Source organism: Phoxinus phoxinus (genome assembly GCF_949152265.1).
Source record: "Phoxinus phoxinus genome assembly, chromosome: 15".
Classification (NCBI taxonomy): Eukaryota; Metazoa; Chordata; class Actinopteri; order Cypriniformes; family Leuciscidae; genus Phoxinus; species Phoxinus phoxinus.
Genome location: NC_136890.1, coordinates 5,522,359 through 5,542,739, shown reverse-complemented (window position 1 = coordinate 5,542,739; position 20,381 = coordinate 5,522,359). Strand labels below are relative to the sequence as shown.

General features: G+C 37.5%; 2 protein-coding genes across 2 annotated transcripts in view; one reads left to right on the top strand and one right to left on the bottom strand.

Annotated features, from left to right (window-relative positions):
• Positions 1–1,937, bottom strand: part of LOC307012134 (dynamin-1-like protein) — a 40,433-nt gene extending 38,496 nt beyond the window's left edge. The window contains exon 1 of the mRNA XM_079638431.1: positions 1,819–1,937. The gene's annotated coding sequence lies outside the window, so the exon portion shown is untranslated. The remainder of the gene's footprint in view (positions 1–1,818) is intronic.
• On the top strand, positions 57–20,101 carry rab7b (RAB7b, member RAS oncogene family). The gene is made up of 6 exons (XM_079638439.1): positions 57–954; positions 1,890–1,958; positions 2,303–2,429; positions 5,913–6,131; positions 10,487–10,615; positions 19,247–20,101. The coding sequence occupies exons 2-6, from the start codon at positions 1,906–1,908 to the stop codon at positions 19,331–19,333; spliced, it is 615 nt and encodes a 204-aa protein (XP_079494565.1). The 5' UTR covers positions 57–954; positions 1,890–1,905; the 3' UTR covers positions 19,334–20,101.
• The last annotated feature ends 280 nt before the right edge of the window (positions 20,102–20,381 follow it).

The following is a 20,381-nucleotide window of genomic DNA, read 5'->3' as shown; positions in this document are numbered from 1 at the left end:
AGACAATGAGGAAGTGTGGTCAGAATTTAGACACAAATTATCAAAATGTGCAAATCACATGACATGACATGACAGAGGGAGGGGACGATGATCAGGCAAAAGCGATCACGGGATGAGCCTCTTATGTTTTATTTATTTGATTAAACTTGTCAATTTGTAAATTTTTCCAGCTATATTTGAATTGCATAGAAATATTTATAATAATGTTAAGTTTACTAGCTTAATTCTTTAATTCAAATTTCTGCCTGCACTTAGGATACCAGCGAATAGAGATGGAAAGTTGTTTTTAAGGCTATTATTATTAATTGTTTACATTTGTTGTGCGTTAATTTATTTAAAAAGCGAGAAGATATCAATATAACGTTTAATGCTGCATAAACTAAGCTAAGTGGTTTAATTCATTTCCTCCTGCTGCCATCTTGGAATCATTCGAAAAATGAGGGAGGGCTCTTCCTGTCGATTCATTTTAGCGAATCGGTTCGTCTGGACGGTTCATTTAAATTTCAAACGGTTCGAAAACTAAGTCAATGATTCGTTTGACTTTGTGATATATCGCTTAAAAGTGTTCTCGAAAGTCTTCACGCGGTATTTTGTAGTAAAATAAATTGTATTACATTTATTGTTTGTTGTGTTGTTAAACGCTCTAGGCCTCTAACGTGTCGCTTACCTCATCGTTTTCTTTTCTCCCTACAGTAAATGCCTTCCGAATCGGTTCGAATGAATCAATAAACTGAACCGACTGAACTACGATTCGAACATCAATATTTTGCGTCAGACCCTTGTGACTCTACAGTCATGTCCTGTTCTGCTAGGAAGAAACATATAATGCTCGACAACAGCTGATGTGCTTCTGGATCATTAAAAACACTGGGTAATTTTTGTGTCAAATAGCTTTCCGGAAGATTCGGACGCGCAGCGAATATCAAAACAGCCGCGACGGTAAACCTGAAGAAGGTAAATTGTCTGACAGTTTGTTTTTCTCGCAAAATCTGTCAAGGTGATTGCTGCATAGAATATTAGATCATTTCAGACGTTTGTGCACTTATTGATTTCATAATGGGTCGTGTATGCTTATCGTTCTGACTGGTTAGTATTTTCTGTGTCATCATGTCCTTGTCAGACAAACTAACGGTACTTGGTCACACAGAACAAATACTTTGTGGTTTATATGGTCGTGTGAGTGATTCTCGTTTCAGTAAAGCATTTGTTACAATGTAACTGCCATGTTTTCACAGCAGTGACGTCACATGACTCAATGAATCACATGCATTCATTCTTTGTACTTCTGCCACTGAATACTGAAGGTGTAGTTTGATCACTGCTCTTCTTTCCCTTCGTTTTAAATCTTTTATCTTGATACTAGTTCTGCAACTAACATTTAAACCAATTTTAATGAATCTACTTATGTGTTTCCCATTATTAGGCAAATTCAAGGCTATAAAAATATGTAATAAATAACAATGTGAACGTTACAAATCTATATAAAGAACACAGACCCATTCGATAATGACAGTTGTTGTCAAAGATTGCCATTATTGATTGTATACATTAGTTATTGCAGCCTCTGTGATATTATGAATATATAATTTTACTAAACAGTAACAGGCCTGTATTTTGGGACAACTATCCAAAACAAAATCCGTTTAAATGATAAACATCTGACTTTGTGAAGGACCTCAGTACATCTATGACAATATTTAAATGTAAACTAGACATAGTACGCTTTCATTAGTGTTCATTTCAATCACATACAATATGATTTAGATAGTGGCTTAAAATAACAATCGTGCCGTTTCAGTTTTTACAGTGTATGTTTACCTGTCAAGCGTTTATATGTGGAAAATAAAGTATCTTCTGTCTGATATCTGATATCCTTCTCTGCTTCGCAGCGTTCTTCTACACATCATGGCTTCCCGTAAGAAGGTGCTGCTCAAAGTGATCATCCTAGGGGATTCTGGGTAAGTGTTTATGCAACATCGGTGAGGTTTAGCTTGTTATTATCAGTCTTCATGGAGCTCAAATGCTCTTATCAGTTGTGACACTTTGTCCTCTTCATGTAGGTCTATGTTTAAAGTAGCTGTACACATGTACACATTATTGCCTATTGACATTACTCAAGGAATTCCCCTGACTTTCCATCATGTGCAGTTGGAATTTGCTCACGCTTAATAATCACGCTATCTCTGCAGTATCTCATCTTACCGTTGAGGAATGTTATCAAGACTTAAAGATGATGATTTCAGCTGCACATGTTTCTGAAGCATTGCCTACTAAATCATTTTGTCCTGTTTGTCTTTGTCAGAGTTGGGAAGACCTCTTTGATGAACCAGTATGTGAATAATAAGTTCAGTAATCAGTATAAGGCCACTATCGGAGCCGACTTCCTGACCAAGGAGGTGATGGTGGACGACAGACTGGTCACCATGCAGGTTTGCATTCATTTCTATTTCATAAGATTACATTGCACTTGCACTACTGTTCAGAAGTTCGGCGACGGTTCACTTGTTGTTGTTTTTAACGGAATTAATACTTCTATTCAGCAAGAATGCATTCGATTGGTCAAAAGTGACAGTAAAGACATTTATAATGTTACAAGTTTTTAATCTTTTTTTAAATAAATGCTTTCTATTCATCAAAGAATCCTGAACAAAAATGAGTTTCAACAAAAATATTAAGCAGCACAACTGTTTTCAACATTGATAATAATCAGAAATGTTCTTAAGCAGCAAATCATCATATTATAATGATTTCTGAAGGATCATGTGACTGAAGACTGGAGTGATGATGCTGAAAATTCAGCTTTACAGGAATAAAACAATTTTAGAGTCTATGAAAATAGAAAGTGTTTATTTTAAATTGTTAACCGTTGTTTTAAACATTATTACAAAAACATTAAAAAAATACCAAAGTTTTAAATAGATGTGTAATTCCTATATGGGTGAATCTCTCACAGAAGTGTCATACCTCTTCCCAAAATCCAAAAGAAAAGGAAAAAAAGTAAAATTATAAAAGTTTATTTGTAGGATAAATTTTGTTTGCATAATTTCTTTTGAAAATTAGTTTATTTAATTTGAATGGTGCTCAATACACATGGTTTTAAGCAGCTTTTACGGGCAATATGAAAAATTTGAGGGGGGGGAAAAAGATTTGTAAAAAGGTTTAATGTTATTATCCCCTAGAACATAATAACATATGCAGAAATACACCTTGACGTGACTTGACGAGCTTTCAGGAAGCTTTGAAACCTTTGCGAATCTTTTTTTTTTTTCCGAACCAGTGATTCAGAGCGCGTAACAAACTGCCAGTGCCAACGTTATGTGATTTCAACCAATGTAAACCAACAGTTTCAAAATGTCAATGGTTTGTCACTAGCGGGCCGATGATCTCTGTGAACCCAACCTGGGATTTATTTTGACCTGATCTCGGATCAATGTTATAAATTTGTACACCCCTGATAAGTACATCTCGGAGACATCTATTTGACGTCTGCAAGAAGTTTTTTTTTAGTGTTTGCTCATTTGCAATACATCTCATATAGACATTTAGAAGAGGTCTTTAAGATGTTTAAGATTTAGAATACAAAACTGCTTTTTCTAATACATTTACCAGATGTTTTTACACAGCAGATGCTTTCCAGATTAACAGATCTTTAGCAGACATCTTACAGACGTACTTGTGCTATGACACATTTGTATAATAAAAAGGAAGAGTTGTAGTTAAAAGTCTGATTGGCCAAGCTCTCCATAAAAACGAACAAAGCAAGCCCTACCATATAATAAAATATCACATATTATAAAGACATTTCAGCTGCATTTACACTGTTCTGACCAGCGGGCGTCATTTCGAGCGCTTCGAAACATTTAATCATTTTGCGAAGCAATTGGTTCAGTTGATTCGAAGTTTCAAAAAGCGTTTCTCCCATCACTATTGACTTGACAAACAAGAGACTCACTGACTGCATGCGAACACAAACAAAGCTAGACAATAGATTTAGCAAACATGAGGCTAATGACTAACAAGAGTAATCAGGGCGATAAACCAATGACAAGGCAGAACTGAGAATCACCTGACCAGACAAACCAGTGAAAACACAAGAACCCAAGGAACCTCATGACCAGATCACATGATGGAAACCGGGAATCACATGACAACAAAAACATAAAACATGACAATTTTCAAAATAAAAGACATGAAACCATAAAACATGAATAGAACAGATGTGGCAAAACAAAAGTAAAGATAAATGTGCGAGCCAAAAGTGACATTACTTATGGAAATGTAAATGCAAAATATACATTTTCAATAAATATGTTTTCCTTTGATTTGGGAGTAAAATAATGCTTTCTAAATATTTCTTGAATCAGATTCACCCTTATACATATAATAGCAGTAATTGTAGCTATTACATTCATTGTTTGGATACTGCTCAGAAAGAATAAGAGAACAGCGTGTTCTGAGGATGACGATGTCATTTCCTTAACAACCATTATTTTGTGAACAATGCCCCATGGCAATAATCGTCTCTGGTCATGTGATGTGGTTAAAGGCTCTGCATAATAGGCAATACAGTCATCTCAGAAATGTGAAATCTCTGTAATTACTCATAGCTTATCGGTAGGATCTCATCTCAAAGTGTTACACTCATTCTGATGATATAACATTTTTTCTGAGCAACATGCAGGTCATGTGAGATAAATAAGTCACATTTAGCAACATGTCTAGTAATCCCCTGGGATTTTCCCTGTAAGCATAGTCCATGTTGTGTTTGCTTGCCAGCCATGTTTTTCTAACCTGTATGACCAGTCATGTGATGTAGATCCCTCATGCCCAAACTAGCAGTGCTTGGGAAGTTACTCCTGTAAAATGATTTGTTAATATTGCAACCGTAAGATTACTGTAGTTATTCTGTCTGAGCTGTTACTTGTGATTACTAATGAATACATTTCTGACAACTCAAGGATAGAAAGTGAATTCTCTCTGTTTATAAGTGTTAGTATTAAAGGGGTGGTTGAGTATGATTTCACTTTTCTAACTTTAGTTAGTGTGTAATGTTGCTGTTTGATCATAAACAACATCTGCAAAGTTACACCACTCAAAGTTCAAAGCAAAGGAAGATATTTGCTTTTAAAGAAAAGGACTACAAAAAACGGCTGGTAGGGACTAGACGACATTCCTCCGGGGTTAGTGACATCAGCAACCCTAAAATGTACATAAGCCCCGCCCCCGGGAACACAGTCCATGTTGAGAAGAGGAAGAGTTGTTGTAGTCGAGCACATTTGTGAGTCAGCTCAAACTTTAGCATCCATCTTTTCACATGCAATAGAAAGTCACTCTGTGTGCATCTCACAACAGTTCCTATACGAGCGATTTATAGATTAGCATGACAGAATATGCTAATTGAAGAGTTAACTCCACATCAGAAACATAAACTCATCAACTAACCATTCAGAGACGTCCTGTTGCTTCTACATGTGTCACTTCTTCTTGAGTCTCTCCATCTTTGTCTGACTCCGTTTTAACATTAAAGACAGAACAGTTACTGTCATTTTAGTGTGTGTGCGTGAGGTAATCGCAGCTGCTAACACACGCGAGCTCTTGAAACCCCGCCCTCTGTGCAGCAGCTCATTTGCATTTAAAGGGCCAGACACAAAACGGTGCGTTTTTGCAAACCCTCAAAAAGGGACAACTTTAACATGCTTTATAAAAATATCTGTGGGGTATTTTGTGCTAACTTCACACACACACTTTTACTTTTAATTTATTTTACATCTTGTGAAAATGGCGTTTTACCCCCCCTTTAAGCAATAACGTTGAAGATTACATTGTTAATAATGCGGCTAAAGGCAAATAATACAGTGATACAGTATTATTAAGTGCTATTTACCTTGACTAATGGTATTTTCTTCCTTAAGATTTGGGACACAGCAGGTCAGGAGAGATTTCAGTCTCTCGGCGTGGCTTTCTACCGAGGGGCCGACTGTTGCGTGCTGGTCTATGATGTCACGGCACCCACTACATTCAAGACTATGGACAGCTGGAGGGACGAGTTTCTCATTCAGGCCAGTCCACGTGACCCAGAGAACTTCCCCTTTGTTGTGCTGGGCAACAAAATCGACCTGGAGAACCGACAGGTCAGTGTGCAGACCAAACTGAACCGGCAACGCAGAGATGGTTTTAAAGTTCTCGGTTTTAAAGAGTTGAAAATGAGTAGAAAGAGTGCTTGAGCTATGAGTTTCTCAATGGTCGAGATATGGATTTTTTGGATATGGATAAGGGATAGTTCACCCAAAAATTATTCCATAATTTACTCTCCCTCAAGCCATCCTAGGTGTATATGACTTTCTTCTTTCAGCCAAACACAATATAAACAAAATATCCTGGCTCTTCCAAGCTTTATAATGGTAACTGAGATTTAATAAAGGCCTTCTGAAGCGAAGCCACGCGTTTTTGTAAGAAAAATATCCATATAGGGTCAGAGGTCACTCTTCAGCCAGAACTCGGCTCACGTACGGCCGTTACTGGAAGCCAGTGATTATAGTTTATAAAGTTATAAATACTGTATGGATCACTGTATATATCATCACATGGCTTCAGAAGGCCTTTATTAACCCCCTGGAGCCGTATACTTTTATGATGGATTCGCTTTTTTTGGGCTTCGAAATCTAGAGTACCATTCACTCCCATTATAAAGCTTGATTAAAGCGGGAGAGTGACCTCTGACCCGACGCTTGATGTAGGAGTAGCGTAAGCTTAGGTGAGAGTTGACGTCTCTCGCAGTTCAACAAATAGAGCTGAGCAACAAACTCAAGCTTGTCCCACATTTCTCTTTAAAAATTCTCCTTTTAGACTTCTAATTCGTGACCGGTGTTTTGTTTTACTCTATCCTCTGCGCTTCTGCGTTCATCAATACTCAGGCTCTATTCACTCCCATTATAAAGCTTGGAAGAGCCAAAATATTTTGTAATATAACTCTGATTGTGTTTGGCTGAAAGATTTTGGCTGTATTTTTAATTCAGCAAGGACGCATTAAATTGATCAAAAGTGACAGTAAAGACTATTCCAATTCATATAAATGCTATTCTTTCAAACTTTATTCTTTAAAGAATCTTGAAACAAATGTATCGTGGTTTCCACAAAAAATACGAACTGTTTTCAACTAGGGCTGGGCGATATATCGATATAAAAAATATATCGATATATTTTTAAATGGGATATGGAATTAAACCATATCGCATATATCGATATAGTTAAAATTTTCGCTGTGGTCCTTGCTACAAGCAGTCTGCGTCTCAACAGCCTAGTGTACAACGCGACAAATAATCACATTAAATGTTTACGCAGAGGAAGAGGACACTGCAGTTCTCAAAAGTTCATTATTTGCATGTGCTTTAAAGCCTTGCTGGTTTCGCTGCTGATGCGCTGTTCTAACATGCGCTTATCTGAGCGCAAACACCCGACGAAATACACTCAAGGTTTACATAAAGAAAGTTGGTTATGTCTAAACTGAAAGCAAACAGAGAAAATTGAGAGAAATCTGCTTGTCATATGCGTACTAGATGTGTCACGTGCAGGTCTTAGAGACAGTAGCCCTAATAGTAAACATGCAGCCGCTTGTCCTTAAAGGGATAGTTCACCCAAAATTTATTTTTATTTTTATTATAAAATAAACTCTAATGTTGTTCCAAACCTGTATTAATTTATTTATTGTGCTGAACACAAAAGAAGATATTTTGAAGAATGTGGGTAACCAGACAGTTGCTGGTACCCATTGACTTCCATAGGAAGTAAATATACTATAGAAGTCATGAGGTACATCAACTGTTTGGTTACACACATTCTTCCAAATAACTTCCACAGAAGAAAGAAACTTATTCAGGTTTAAAACAACTTGAGAGAGTAAATGATGACAATTAAAAATTTGGGGAGAACTATCCATTTAATGCTAATAAAACAACAAAACACAGAGGAAATCACACACTGCTCTTGACTGAGAACTTTAATAGTAACTTTAATAAGAATCAATGTATAATTTATACAGTGAAGTCCATATTTGGCTTTGACTGAACATTTGCTCTCACTTTGCGGATAAAATATCGGGATATATATCGTATATCGATATTCAGCCTAAATGTATATCGGGATATGACTTTTGGTCCATATCGCCCAGCCCTATTTTCAACAATGATAATAATAATAAATGTTTCTTAAACAGCAAATCAGCATATCAGAATGATTTCTGAAGGATCGTGTGACACTGAAGACTGGTGTAATAATGCAGAAAATTCAGCTTTGATCACAGGAATAAATACAAATTTGTAGCTATATTGCAATAAAAAACAGTTATTTTAAATTGTAATAATAATTCACAATATTTCCCTGTTTACTGTATTTTTTATCAAATAAATACAGCCATAGTGAGCATAAGAAACTTCAACATCATTAAAACAAATCGTACTACGTCCAAACATTTTAGCAGTAGTTTACATAAAATTGCTCAAGTTAAAATGCCTAATAAATCAGTGACAATATTTAAAAGGCAAAAATAGAAATTGCAGCACGATGAGGTTTCCACATGAAAAGCATTTCAGAATTGGGCAGCGATTGAACCAGGTTGTTTGGTAGCAAACTGGACGTACACATGGTAAGCAATGAAAATAGCGAGAGGTTTTTGAGCTTAAATCATTATAATTCCTGCTGTTTGCTTTGATACATCTGAGAAATCCCATTAATTTCCTCTGAATGTCAGGATCTGCCTTTGCTGTTCTGTCGGGCCATCTTGTCTTGATCTTTGTGTCATGCAGATTGTGGCTTGCTTAGAAAGGTCAGCTGCAAATGAGGGCAAAACTGAAATCGTTTGAACTTTGTTTGCACCGCAATGCTTGACCTGTGCGCAGTGCGCCATCAGCTCGACCTCCAGAGTTCAGTGCACGGGGAATGCCAAGTCAAGTCACCTTTATTTATATTATAGCGCTTTATACAATACAGATTGTTTCAAAGCAGATTTACAGAGATGACAGGAAATGCTGCATTTCGGCTGCTCAGCTGAAGTCAGTTCAGTGTTGATTAAGATCTGTTGTAAAGATTATTAGATTAGTTCATTTCATCTATGAAGCAGTTCTGCAAAAGATGATGGCATCGTCCAGCTGAGTTCAGTTGTCTTACAACAGGGTCAGTAAGTCAGATCAATAATATTGTTGAAAATTAAGTTAAAATTAAATTATATTATTTTACATTTTAAAATATTGTAATATATGTTGAACTGTAATGCTGTGATCAAAGCTGAATTTTCAGCATCATTACTCCAGTCTTCAGTGTCACATGATCCTTCAGAAATCATTCTAATATGATGATTGCTGCTCAAGAAACATTTCTGAAAACAGTTGTGCAACTTAATGTTTTTGTGGAAACCATGATACTTTTTTTTCAGGATTCTTTGATCAATAGAAAGTTACAAAACAGCATTCATGTCAATTTTTTGTTTTTTTTTGTTTTTTATATATATTTTATACATTTCTTTACTGTCACTTTATATAAATGAAATTGTAATATATCCTTGGTTAATAAAAGTAACTGACTCCCAACTTTTGAATGGTACTGTATGTAAAAGGGATCTTATTGACCAATGATCTCAAAAATATTTTGCGGGTCTTAAAAAGTCTTAATTCACTCTTACACAATTTAAGGCCTTAAAAAGGTCTGAATGTCTTAAATTCACAAAGTCATGACATTAAATGTTGCATGCAGTGCAGAAAATGAATATCTTCCTCAGTACGTTTGTCCTGTTTTCCAATACAAATATCTAAACATCTTTAAATCAATGTAAAATGCAAAAAAGGTTTTGAAAAACTGAACAAAATTAAGTGAGTTTATGTTTAAAAGATGAACATATTTCTGTATAACTTCGCTTTGAATTAAGTAGATTTTTTCTAAGCCCATTGGCAGATATTTGTTATTGTTTTAATCACAAACTCTGAATTTTTTTTTCAGAATTCATATTTTATGTTATGTTGCATCTCAAATGTGTCTTGATTTAAGCCGTTTTAGACAATTACACTCAAAAACAAGACAAAATAGAACACTTTTTTTTTTTGCAGTGCGATCAGAAGCTACAGGAAAATATATTTCCATGTTCTAGTGTTTGGGAGCAGAGATACAAACTACTTTTTTTGTAACATGTATTGAAAAGTAATGGATATCTGTTGGAAGTTGCATTTTAAAACTCTAAAGTGTTTCTAATATAACTACTTTAATGTATTGACAAATTGTGTTCCCTTCCATTTATTCCTTTCATTTTCTTTACCTGGTCTTAAAAGTCTGACATTTAACTTCATAAAACCTGCAGAAATATGAGCCCTGAATAGGCAAATATCAAACAATATACCAGAACTAGAACTTTTCCTATCCAGAAAATATTAAGTGACGTAATGATTTTTTGGATTGCCAGTTTTTCATATTGAATTCATCATTTCCTTTGTATTTTGAACAGGTAACAACGAAGCGAGCACAAGCATGGTGTCAGAGTAAGAACAACATCCCCTATTTTGAGACCAGTGCCAAAGAAGCCATTAACGTGGAGCAGGCCTTCCAAACCATCGCTCGCAATGCACTTAAACAGGTAGAGAAAGTTGAAAATACTTCAGATTGACTTTAGATGACGTTTGATATAAGATTAAAAAAAAAAAAAAAAAGCAAATTATCAGTCATTTATCACCTTGTTTGAGAGATTCACCCCAAAATAAAAACGTTGTGTACTGTCACATTTCACTCACCATCATGTTGTTTCAAAACCTTTAAGACTTTAATGGAACTATGAAACACAAAAGGAGACGTTTAGCAGAATGTTCACGCTGCTCTTTTCAGAACAAAAAGCACCATAAAAGTAGTTTCTACAACTCATGTGCTTTATTCCGAATCAGAGTATGTGAGCGGAGCGGAGCGGAAGGAATTTGCGCTCCACGCTCAAAGCATTTCATAATTACTCCGCTCAAGCTCCGCTCCGGGTGTACAATTTCCCGCTCCTCGCTCGCTCCCCACTCCGTCCTTAATATGTCTCGCTCCGTTTTCGCTCCACGGTAAATTTATATATATATTTTTTTAAATAACACCAACTTCTGATCAGAAGATGCATGCATGTAGGCTACTCACTGTAAAACGAATAGGCCTACGCAGTACTAAGAGAAGAACATCCTTTATTGGATTTTTGAACAGCCCCAAACCAATAAATTCCTTTAGCTCACTTTTAAACAAAGCAAAATAAAAAATAAGAGTTGAATGAGGCTAAATTAAATAAATTATCAAACGAAAAACATTATATTAAATAAATTATCAAACGAAAAACATTACATTCAATTAAATAAATAAATCACAAACTAAAATATGAAGTTAAACAAATTGCCAAACGAAAAAATATAGATCTCTTTATGCCAATTTTTATATTAATTTTAAGAAATAGGCTACTATGAACAGAAAAAATGCTGGCTGGTTGAACATATTTTTTATTAGCAAAGCTAGCTATATCTTCTCCAGTGCTGCGTTTACTTTCAGAAAAACTAGCTTTTGCAGAGTGGCAGGTGCCAAGCACATACGATTATTGCTGGACATCAGACCAGCAATAGAAAACACCCTTTCCACGCTGGCCGAACCACTGGGAATGCTAAATACGCGTCTTGCAATTTGTGAAAGTTGTGGCAGTACATTAGAGTTGTCTTTCCAGAAGCGAAGGACGTGATCGGTGTTCAATCTGGGCATTCCAAGGTATTGCTCGACTTCTCCTTTTACGTCTAGTGTAGAAGACGAACGGGCAGTTGCGTATGACTGGAACATTGACTTGACTTTTTTTGAGCTCGATGGCTCAGGGACAGGGTCAGGGACAGTCACAGGGTCAGCGACAAGGGAAGAGGATGTTTCTTTTTTATTTACACTGCAGAGAAGTTCTGTTTGACGAACTAACAACTCCCGGATCTCAATCTGTTTGCCTTGAACCTGCAAGAACAATACAGCTATGATTATTTTGCCCTTCTGTATTAGGCCTATTATTATTATTATAGGCTATAATAATAATGAGTTGTCATAGGCCTTCTGTATTATTCTTAGCATTATTGTTAGTTAGCATATACATATACATAGCATATAGTTATTTTAATAAACCAGGGTTAATTTCTGAATGCTATGCCTTTATGTAATGAATTACTTGCCTTTTCGTCTCTTGCAATCCACTCGTTCTTGAAGCGTGGATCTAATAATGCAGCCAGAATAACGTGGGTGTCGTCATAAAACCTTTGATAACGAGTCGAAAAGTTATCAGCTAGAGTTTCTGCGAATGCAGCTATTTCCAGTGGAGTGTCACTGGAAACATCAGACATCATTCTGTGTATTTCTGCAATTGCCGGTAGGATCATTCCCAGGTTTCCCAGTTCCTTTTGTAAACTCTCTGTCAGTTCAGCAAATGGCGTGAGTACTCTCACTAAGCCTTTAAGAATGAGGACATCATTGCATGTGATTTTCCCATCATCTGTGATCGACGTCAGCCTGTTTTGCCACAGCGTGTCCTTCTCAAACATTTTCAGCACCGACTCGATCATCCGCAACTGACTGTTCCATCTGGTTGCGCATGCAGTTGTGGGACGAACACCTAATTTGTCGATTTCCTCTGTGTTCAGTGTGCTTTTTCTGACTGTTTTCACTACTTTTCCAACCTTGTTTATTATTGAATTGATTGCGTTGTGCTTCGCGATTGCGTCTTTAATTGCCAGTTGGAGTAAGTGGATCGGACATCTCAGGTGAAGATTTGATTTTGTGACGTAGTGCTCTACCATCATGTTCAATTGGATGGCCAGCTGGTCTGTATGGAGCTGCAGGAGTGCAACATCTGGAGCATCACCCTCACCAACTGTCTCCCTGTCCAAGTCATCTTGGTCCAGCTGATCCCCGAATTCACTAAAACCAGGCAGATTGAAGGCTTTTACCATATTGCTGGCGCTATCAGTTACTACTCTGATCACACCACGCTGAATATTCCAGGGTCTCAGGACCTCCTCATATTTTTCATAAATGTGCTTCGCTGTGTGGTGTCCCTGAATGTGTTCACAACTCAGCAGAACAGTGTGGTCTTGGAAGTTTTCATCTACAAAACTGCCCACGATACCCAGAAAACTGTGACCTCGTCGGCTCGTCCAAATATCAAGGGCCACTGAGAGTCCATTGCAGTTCTGTAGCAGAATGCGCAATTTATTCTCCAACTCTAATAAAGCATGTGGCATGAGTGTGTCACGGACCGTGCTGTAGCAAGGTGGGGTGTAGCCAGGCTGTGCAATGTTCGCAAAATAGCGCATCCCTTCTCTTTCTCCTTTGGTGAGTGGCTCATAGTCCATGTAGATCATTTTAAAGAAAGCCTGGTCTAGTTCACTCTTCCTCTCCTGTGAAATATTTATTTTTGTCGTTCTTTGTTGAAAGAAGCCTTTAAATTTACTGCTCTGACTCTCGTTACATGTTTGCTGTGCTTTTTTCTCTGCAAATGTAAATTGAACATATTATGGCGCTGAAATTAAATGCAAATAATAGCCTAAATGCTGAAAAATATTTACAAATGTAGGCTATTAATTCTGCGTTGGTGGTTGAGGTTTTTCAACCTGAATAATACCGACCTTCAGATTTTTTTTCCACGTGTGAGCGAAAAACTTGATCGTGTTTCCTTGACACATGCCTTCTAAGATTCCACAAGGAATCTTTTGATGTTGTAATCACCTCCCCGCACTCGCGTTCTCCTTTGTCATCAATACCTTTTAAAATACATTTATATTTTTTTCCCCCTTCTTCACGGTAATATTTCAAAAACTCCATCTTTCTGTCTTTCTTTACTGTGCTTGACAACTTATAAAATCGTCCATCATATAATGGAGTTGCACAGGCGAAAATCGCGAGGGGGTCGATAAAAATATCATTAAAAGCATGTGTAAAATGAATTTCATGATAATACTTTATTTAAATGTTTGTGAAAGTACTAGGAAAACAATACAAATGCAAACAAATGCAAAATATGATTATAAACATTTTGATTCCCCCTCCGTTGCCTCACAGTGGTATGGTCCTCCTGGCTCGTGATTCGTAATTGAGCGATAGTGGAGCGGTTTCGGAGCGAGAGAAAATCAACGCTCCGACATAAAAAAAAATCCGCTCCTCGCTCCTGGCAAAATCACGCAACTCCGCTCCTCGCTCCGCTCCCACTCCGCACCGCTCACATACTCTGTTCCGAATCCTCAAAAGTGAGGTGTATTAGGCTGCTGTCACTTTAAGATCTAATACACCTGTCCAATATAATGATACGCATCCGTTTTCTTTCTCAATTGTTTACTTTCACTTAAAGGAATACGCCGACTTTTTGGGACTTTAGCTTATTCACCGTATCCCCCAGAGTTAGATAAGTCCATACATACACTTCTCATCTCCGTGCGTGCCGTAACTCTGTCTGACGCACCCACCGCTAGCCTAGCTTAGCACAAAGACTGGAGGTAAACGGCTCCAGCTAGCATACTGCTACCAATAAGTGACAAAATTACGCCAACATTTTCCTATTTACATGTTGTGATCTGTATAGTCACAGCGTGTACAAATAACAAGGTCACATGATACACAGCCATCTTCTAACCGTATACATACTGGGAACTATATTCTCAGAAGACGAAGCACTGCTACTTGGGCAACACTCTGAGCGAACTCTCGCCTCCTCACCACGGCACTTCTCAGGCGCTGCGAGCAAATCACTCCGCAGAAGTAGCAGTGCTTCGCCTTCTGAGAATTCGTGTTCGCCTTTGTGTTTGCATGCTTTTTGACAGAAATCGCTAAAACACACCAACTTTTGCTCTATAATGGTTGAACTTTACAATTAATCCGCAGATCACATGCATTCCGAACCCTGGGCCCGGTTTTTCAAAAGGTTTAATCCGGATAAAATTGATCCGGATTTAGTAATCCTTTTTTTGCGATCCGTGATCACGTAATCCAGTTTACTTTTGAGCCAGTTTTTTAAAGCAACATCGGATTGGATCAATCTGATCCGGATAGGAACTTTTCAGGATCACCAAATCTGGATAACCAGTGCTCAAACAGGATAGGAAATCACAATGTAGAACTATGGATATGTAAAGAGCAACAAGTAGAATAGCCAGTGTGGGGTCAATATAAGTTTATTTTTACTTGAAATGAAAAAAAAAAAAAAACACACACCCCATCCTCTTCCAGCAGTCCGCTCATCTGAGACCTACAACACAAACACTGTACATTGAGGATATTTATAACAAGTTTCAAATATAGATGTATTGAATAAAAAAAAAAGACTTAATGGAGTTCTTAAGAGGTTGCTTTGCATGCCTTAACTCCCTGAGAGCGGAACCACAGAAAGCATGCAACATAACCCTTGCCTGTACTGTCCTGCACAACATCGCTATTAAGCGCAATGTCACTCTCTGTGCTGACAATGATGCACCTGAGCCCCTTGGAGACCCTAACCAACCTCCTGCATTCTGCCAGAACGAGCAAACAGGACGTGCAACAAGGGACGCAATAGTTAGACACTATTTCTGATTTGGATTTGTTTTGGATTTCAAAAATCAGTGATTGCCATTCTTTGCATTTTTTTGGTTATTCTGCCATCATTGCATGCATCACTAATAAATATTCTAAAAACAAAAATATTTTCGATTGTGATGAATATATACATTAATTAGTGACAATAAAATGTATTGTTTTTGGTAAATTTGGACAGCTGTTTGGGGGATTATTTTATGAGGCCAAACTCTTTCTACTTTGCTGTAGGCCTATACAGAAAGGCTGAGTACGTTAAAGCCTACCTAATCACTGTAGCCTGACGGATGAACAAATCAAATTAAAACCTTATGAATAAATAGGATATCTTGTAAGATACTGCATGATCCAAATATAGTATTATTTGATAAATTTTTAAAGTTTTCATTACATTTTGGGCATGAAATCCACGCTGAATCCACCGTTCTGATGGGATCAGTTTAATCCAGATTTTTTGGATCAAAGTGATCCAAATCCTACAAAAAAGTTCTGAAAAACCCAAACTAAAGGTTTGATCCGGATCAAAACCAAGATTGGATTATGTGATCTAATCCGATTATGTAATCCGTTTTTTCTTCTGAAAAACCCATTTTCAAGATTTGATCCAATCCGTTATCCAAAATCCTAATGGATTACTTTTGAAAAACCGGGCCCTGGTGACTGGTCCGTATGGATCAACTCCATTACACCCCTATTTTATATCAAGTTTATAATTTAGTTTATTGCCATAATTCTGTTAGTGTTAACTGTCACACAGTCACTTTCAGAAGGAATTATCATATTTATGTTGTTTATTTTTGTCCAATCTAAAGAGATAACTCAAATGGGAGATGAGCAGCTTGTACTGATTTTCTTCCCGTTTATTTTACTGCCCTGTAAGTGTATGGGCGTCAGAAACCGTATTTCGCAGAGACCCCAAACTCGGCAGGATAGTCCCAATCGTGCTCTCAGACACACACCCGTCCGGCACTATTTGAAACCCTAAGAGCCTGAAACCAAAGGATTCATTTTGCCGAATCCTTGAGACAAGCCACTCAAAATGATATATCACATTTCATTTCCGTCTAAACAATCCTGCCACCATGGACTTCTCATTTTAAGTCCACTGTGGTTTTAAGTCATCTCAGGCCACACATATTATGATCAAACCCTATCTTTCAGTGATCAGGATGGACTTTGCTGTAAAAACCACGTCATAAGATCAAGTTAGTTCAACTGGATTGCTAATCATCCACATGGGCTATTAGTGGTCAGACTCCGATGTCTGCTGCTTGCGGCTATATCTATTTACAAAAGGGAGACTCATGTTACATAAAAAATGGTTTCAAGTTTGTTATAATAGAGTGTTTGTTCAAACCAAAAACCCTGGAAGCCATGATATTTTCTGAGATGGTTATCATACAGTGAAAATCTCATACTGTTACAACCCTAGTCAAAGGTGCGGTCACATTAGCAACATTTTGTGGACATAAAGTTTCATTGTCTATTGTCAGAAGTGTAATGATGCATGAAGCACGGCTCACACCAAAGTCACTATTAGTCAATTCAGTGAATCCGTGACACACTTGAACTGGTTGTGAAATCGTGCGCTCTCACACAAATTGCCCGAATCGCAGGGATGCCTATTGAAATGACTGGATTTTGCCTGCAAAAATTCTCCAAACAATAGTACATGACCACAGCTGTACACCTTTGTGTGGGAGCAGACTAGGGCTGTCACTTTTTATTCAATATTCGGAGTCCGTATCAGTGCGAGTTTGGCAAAAGTGCGCATCGAGGGCGCAAATCGACCGCAAATCGACTTGCGAGCTCCCATCTGAGACCTAAAATGACAAACGGGACACCCTCCGGTCTCACTGACTTAACGGACATGCGCATGCGGCAGCCATTGTAGGTCCACAAGACCGAAAGTGCATATGAAGTGTGCCATTTGGGACAGGGCCTATGATTAGACCGTTTGTTTTTTATTTTATTGTTTGCCATCTCATCCAGTAGAGGGCGCTCTAAACGTATTGTAGCGTAGGCCCATGACCAAATCAAGCGGATAATAGCCGATGACAACGCTGTGCTGAACTGCCAACTCGTCTCTCCCCTATGGAGAATCCCTTTACCACTCTACAGATAAAGCGTTGTCGGGATAATTTCGGGTTTTGCGGATCTACCCCGAAGTGATACACTTCTGTATAAAATGTTTTAAGCCAGACAAGTAGTTTAAGGCTTGGTTTGTAGAGAATTACAAACCTGCGCACATATATTCAAATGCACATAACTATAGAATTAATTCTTAATGCGCACGCCATCAGCGTTTCTCACAGGTTCGCGTTTAAAATGTGTGTTTAGAGAGAACGGTGTCGTCTTAGCGGTCTCTAATTTACTAATTATCCTTGCAACGGAAGTGAATCAATCAAAACTAACTTTAGCTGGAAAATATCTTTATTCAAGAACCGCTATAAAGCCAAAACAATCTGTTACCTTAAATTATCCGTTTATTACTGTAAAGCCACTTTGAAACATCTACATTGTTAAAAGCGCTATATAAATGAAGATGACTTGACTTGACAGTTGACATTAGCCTCCCTGTTTTGAAAATGGAAGATAACGCACAGCCTGAGCAGACCGTTACGACCCCAACTCGTCTAAAGAGTAGTGTCTGGAAATATTTTGGCTGGTAGATATCGAATATATTTTCGAATACATTGCTTGATATTTGATATCTGTTCGAATTAGATTTTTCTCAAAAATGACCGCCCTAGAGCAGACTGGAATGATTGGCCTCTGCCTTTTAAACCTCATTCACGAATATTCAAATCTGCTGCATGAAGACAGATTTCAGGAGATTTAATGCGAGTGATGTCGGATATTCAGAAATGCGAATGAGATGTTTAGACTTCAAGTCCTCCTGTGGTAAAAATCAAGCTTTTAATGTTGTTTATATGTCTATGTGGTGTTTTTTAAGTAGGCAAGCGAAACGGAGTGCCTGCAACCCCTTCAGCCGTGACGTATTCGCGATACAGCACTAGCCTCGAGTCGAGTACCTTATTGCTTTTATAAAACGGAACATAGGCTAGTTTGTGTAACATTAGCAACACATTATTAGCTGTATGATAACATAGTCATGCAAAAGGATAATCATATTAATTACCGTTATATGTCCGGGGTTGTAAAGAGCGACACCATTGTGCAGCGTTTACCTCAGTAAGTTGGCCGAGTAAATCTGTGAGTTCGCTTGAGTGAGTGGAGGCGGGGCTAATTCGCATACTCCGCATATACTAACTAAGTGAAGTAAGGGTGTAGAGTTACATTCAAGCTATTTTGAGGCATGTAGATTTTTTTCACCGAAAAAAACAACATTTAAATGTCATTTTGGTGATCAAAGATGAGTTTACGTTCACAAAACAAAGATATTTTATGACTCCTGAATAAAGGGAATGTAGTGATTTAGTAATATGAACTTCTTTAATGGCACATGTCCTTTTTTGAGCTTGTAACATTCGGATTGTTGTATGCGGGAAAAGTGCAGCATGAACATTCTGCAAAATTTCTCCTTTTTTATTTTCACGAAATAAATATTTTTTTGTGGGCGAGTAAATGATCACAGAACTCTGTTTAACTGGCTGAGCTTTGGCGTTACACAAACACTTAATCTGAAATGAATTTACCTTTTCAGGAGACCGTGGACACGTATGATTTCCCTGACCAGATTAAACTAAGAGACGACAGACCTGCGTCTACCAGCGACGGCTGCAGCTGCTGAAGGAGAGACCACACTGAGGAGGGAAGAGAAAGAGCAACATGGGAAAGGAAGAGAGGGAGAGATGGAAGAGATCAGGCCTGTAATTCTAGCATCCATCCTCCCCTTTTCCTCCTCCGAAACCTCCAGGGTGTCAAATGCCACGTGTGAAAGCTGAACATCCACTTTCTTGCTGAACTCCAAGTCACGTGTGGTATGATGAACTATCGAGGAACAGGAAGACCAGTGTGTTGCGTATCCTCTGACATTGCATTTATTACAAGTCCCACTATCACTACAGCTGTGGAAGAATCTCCTTGTCACTACTCCAGCTGTCTGTTTTTCTTCACTCCGAAATGTTCCTTTAGTCTGCTAGTTCATTGTGCCTTTATATTTTGTAACTTTTAGTTATTGTTGTTTCACTCCTATGCTGAACGAACATTTGTTATAAATGCATACATATGTAATAGGGCTGGGAAATATATTAAACAGATATAAAAATGTATACATTTTGTCTGTGGTATAAAACTAACCAACATTTGTTATGATTTTTTTGTTTTGTTTTTTGGCATTAACTTCCAAGAAAAAAATTCAGATATGTGTTAGGATTTCAATTTATTTCAATCAGTTCAAAATCTGTGTTTTGCACCATCGCTCAAAAACAAATTAAATTCAAATTAAAAGTCCCCGTTTGGCATTTCAAATGTTTTAGTAAAAATATATGAACTAACAGTTGGAAATTGTTTTTTTTATTACCGGTACTGTGCACATAAATAAAAATGATTAAATATATTTCCCAGTGTCCATATAGAGAAAAGCTGTGGAAAACATGCTTTGATGATTTTTTTATTTTACTTCTTACATGTAGGGGGTCGTTTACATGAAAACGGGTTTTTGAAAATGATACCGTTATCGTCTCTGTGTAAACTACAAAAACGTGACTTTGTGAAAACGGTGACATCATGCGCATGTGTATTATGTGTTCAGTCTTTAAGCGCGTAGTGTTACTTTACAAAGTGACATCGCCAATTACTGGCCTGGCAGAATACAGCGTTTTAATCGTTTTCACAAA

Excerpts from the sequence above, each read along its gene's own strand:
- rab7b (XM_079638439.1), top strand. The coding sequence starts at position 1,906 with ATGGCTTCCCGTAAGAAGGTGCTGCTCAAAGTGATCATCCTAGGGGAT. Across the intron at positions 1,959-2,302 it reads ATCATCCTAGGGGATTCTGG|AGTTGGGAAGACCTCTTTGA; the intron begins GTAAGTGTTTAT and ends TGTCTTTGTCAG. Across the intron at positions 10,616-19,246 it reads CTCGCAATGCACTTAAACAG|GAGACCGTGGACACGTATGA; the intron begins GTAGAGAAAGTT and ends TTACCTTTTCAG.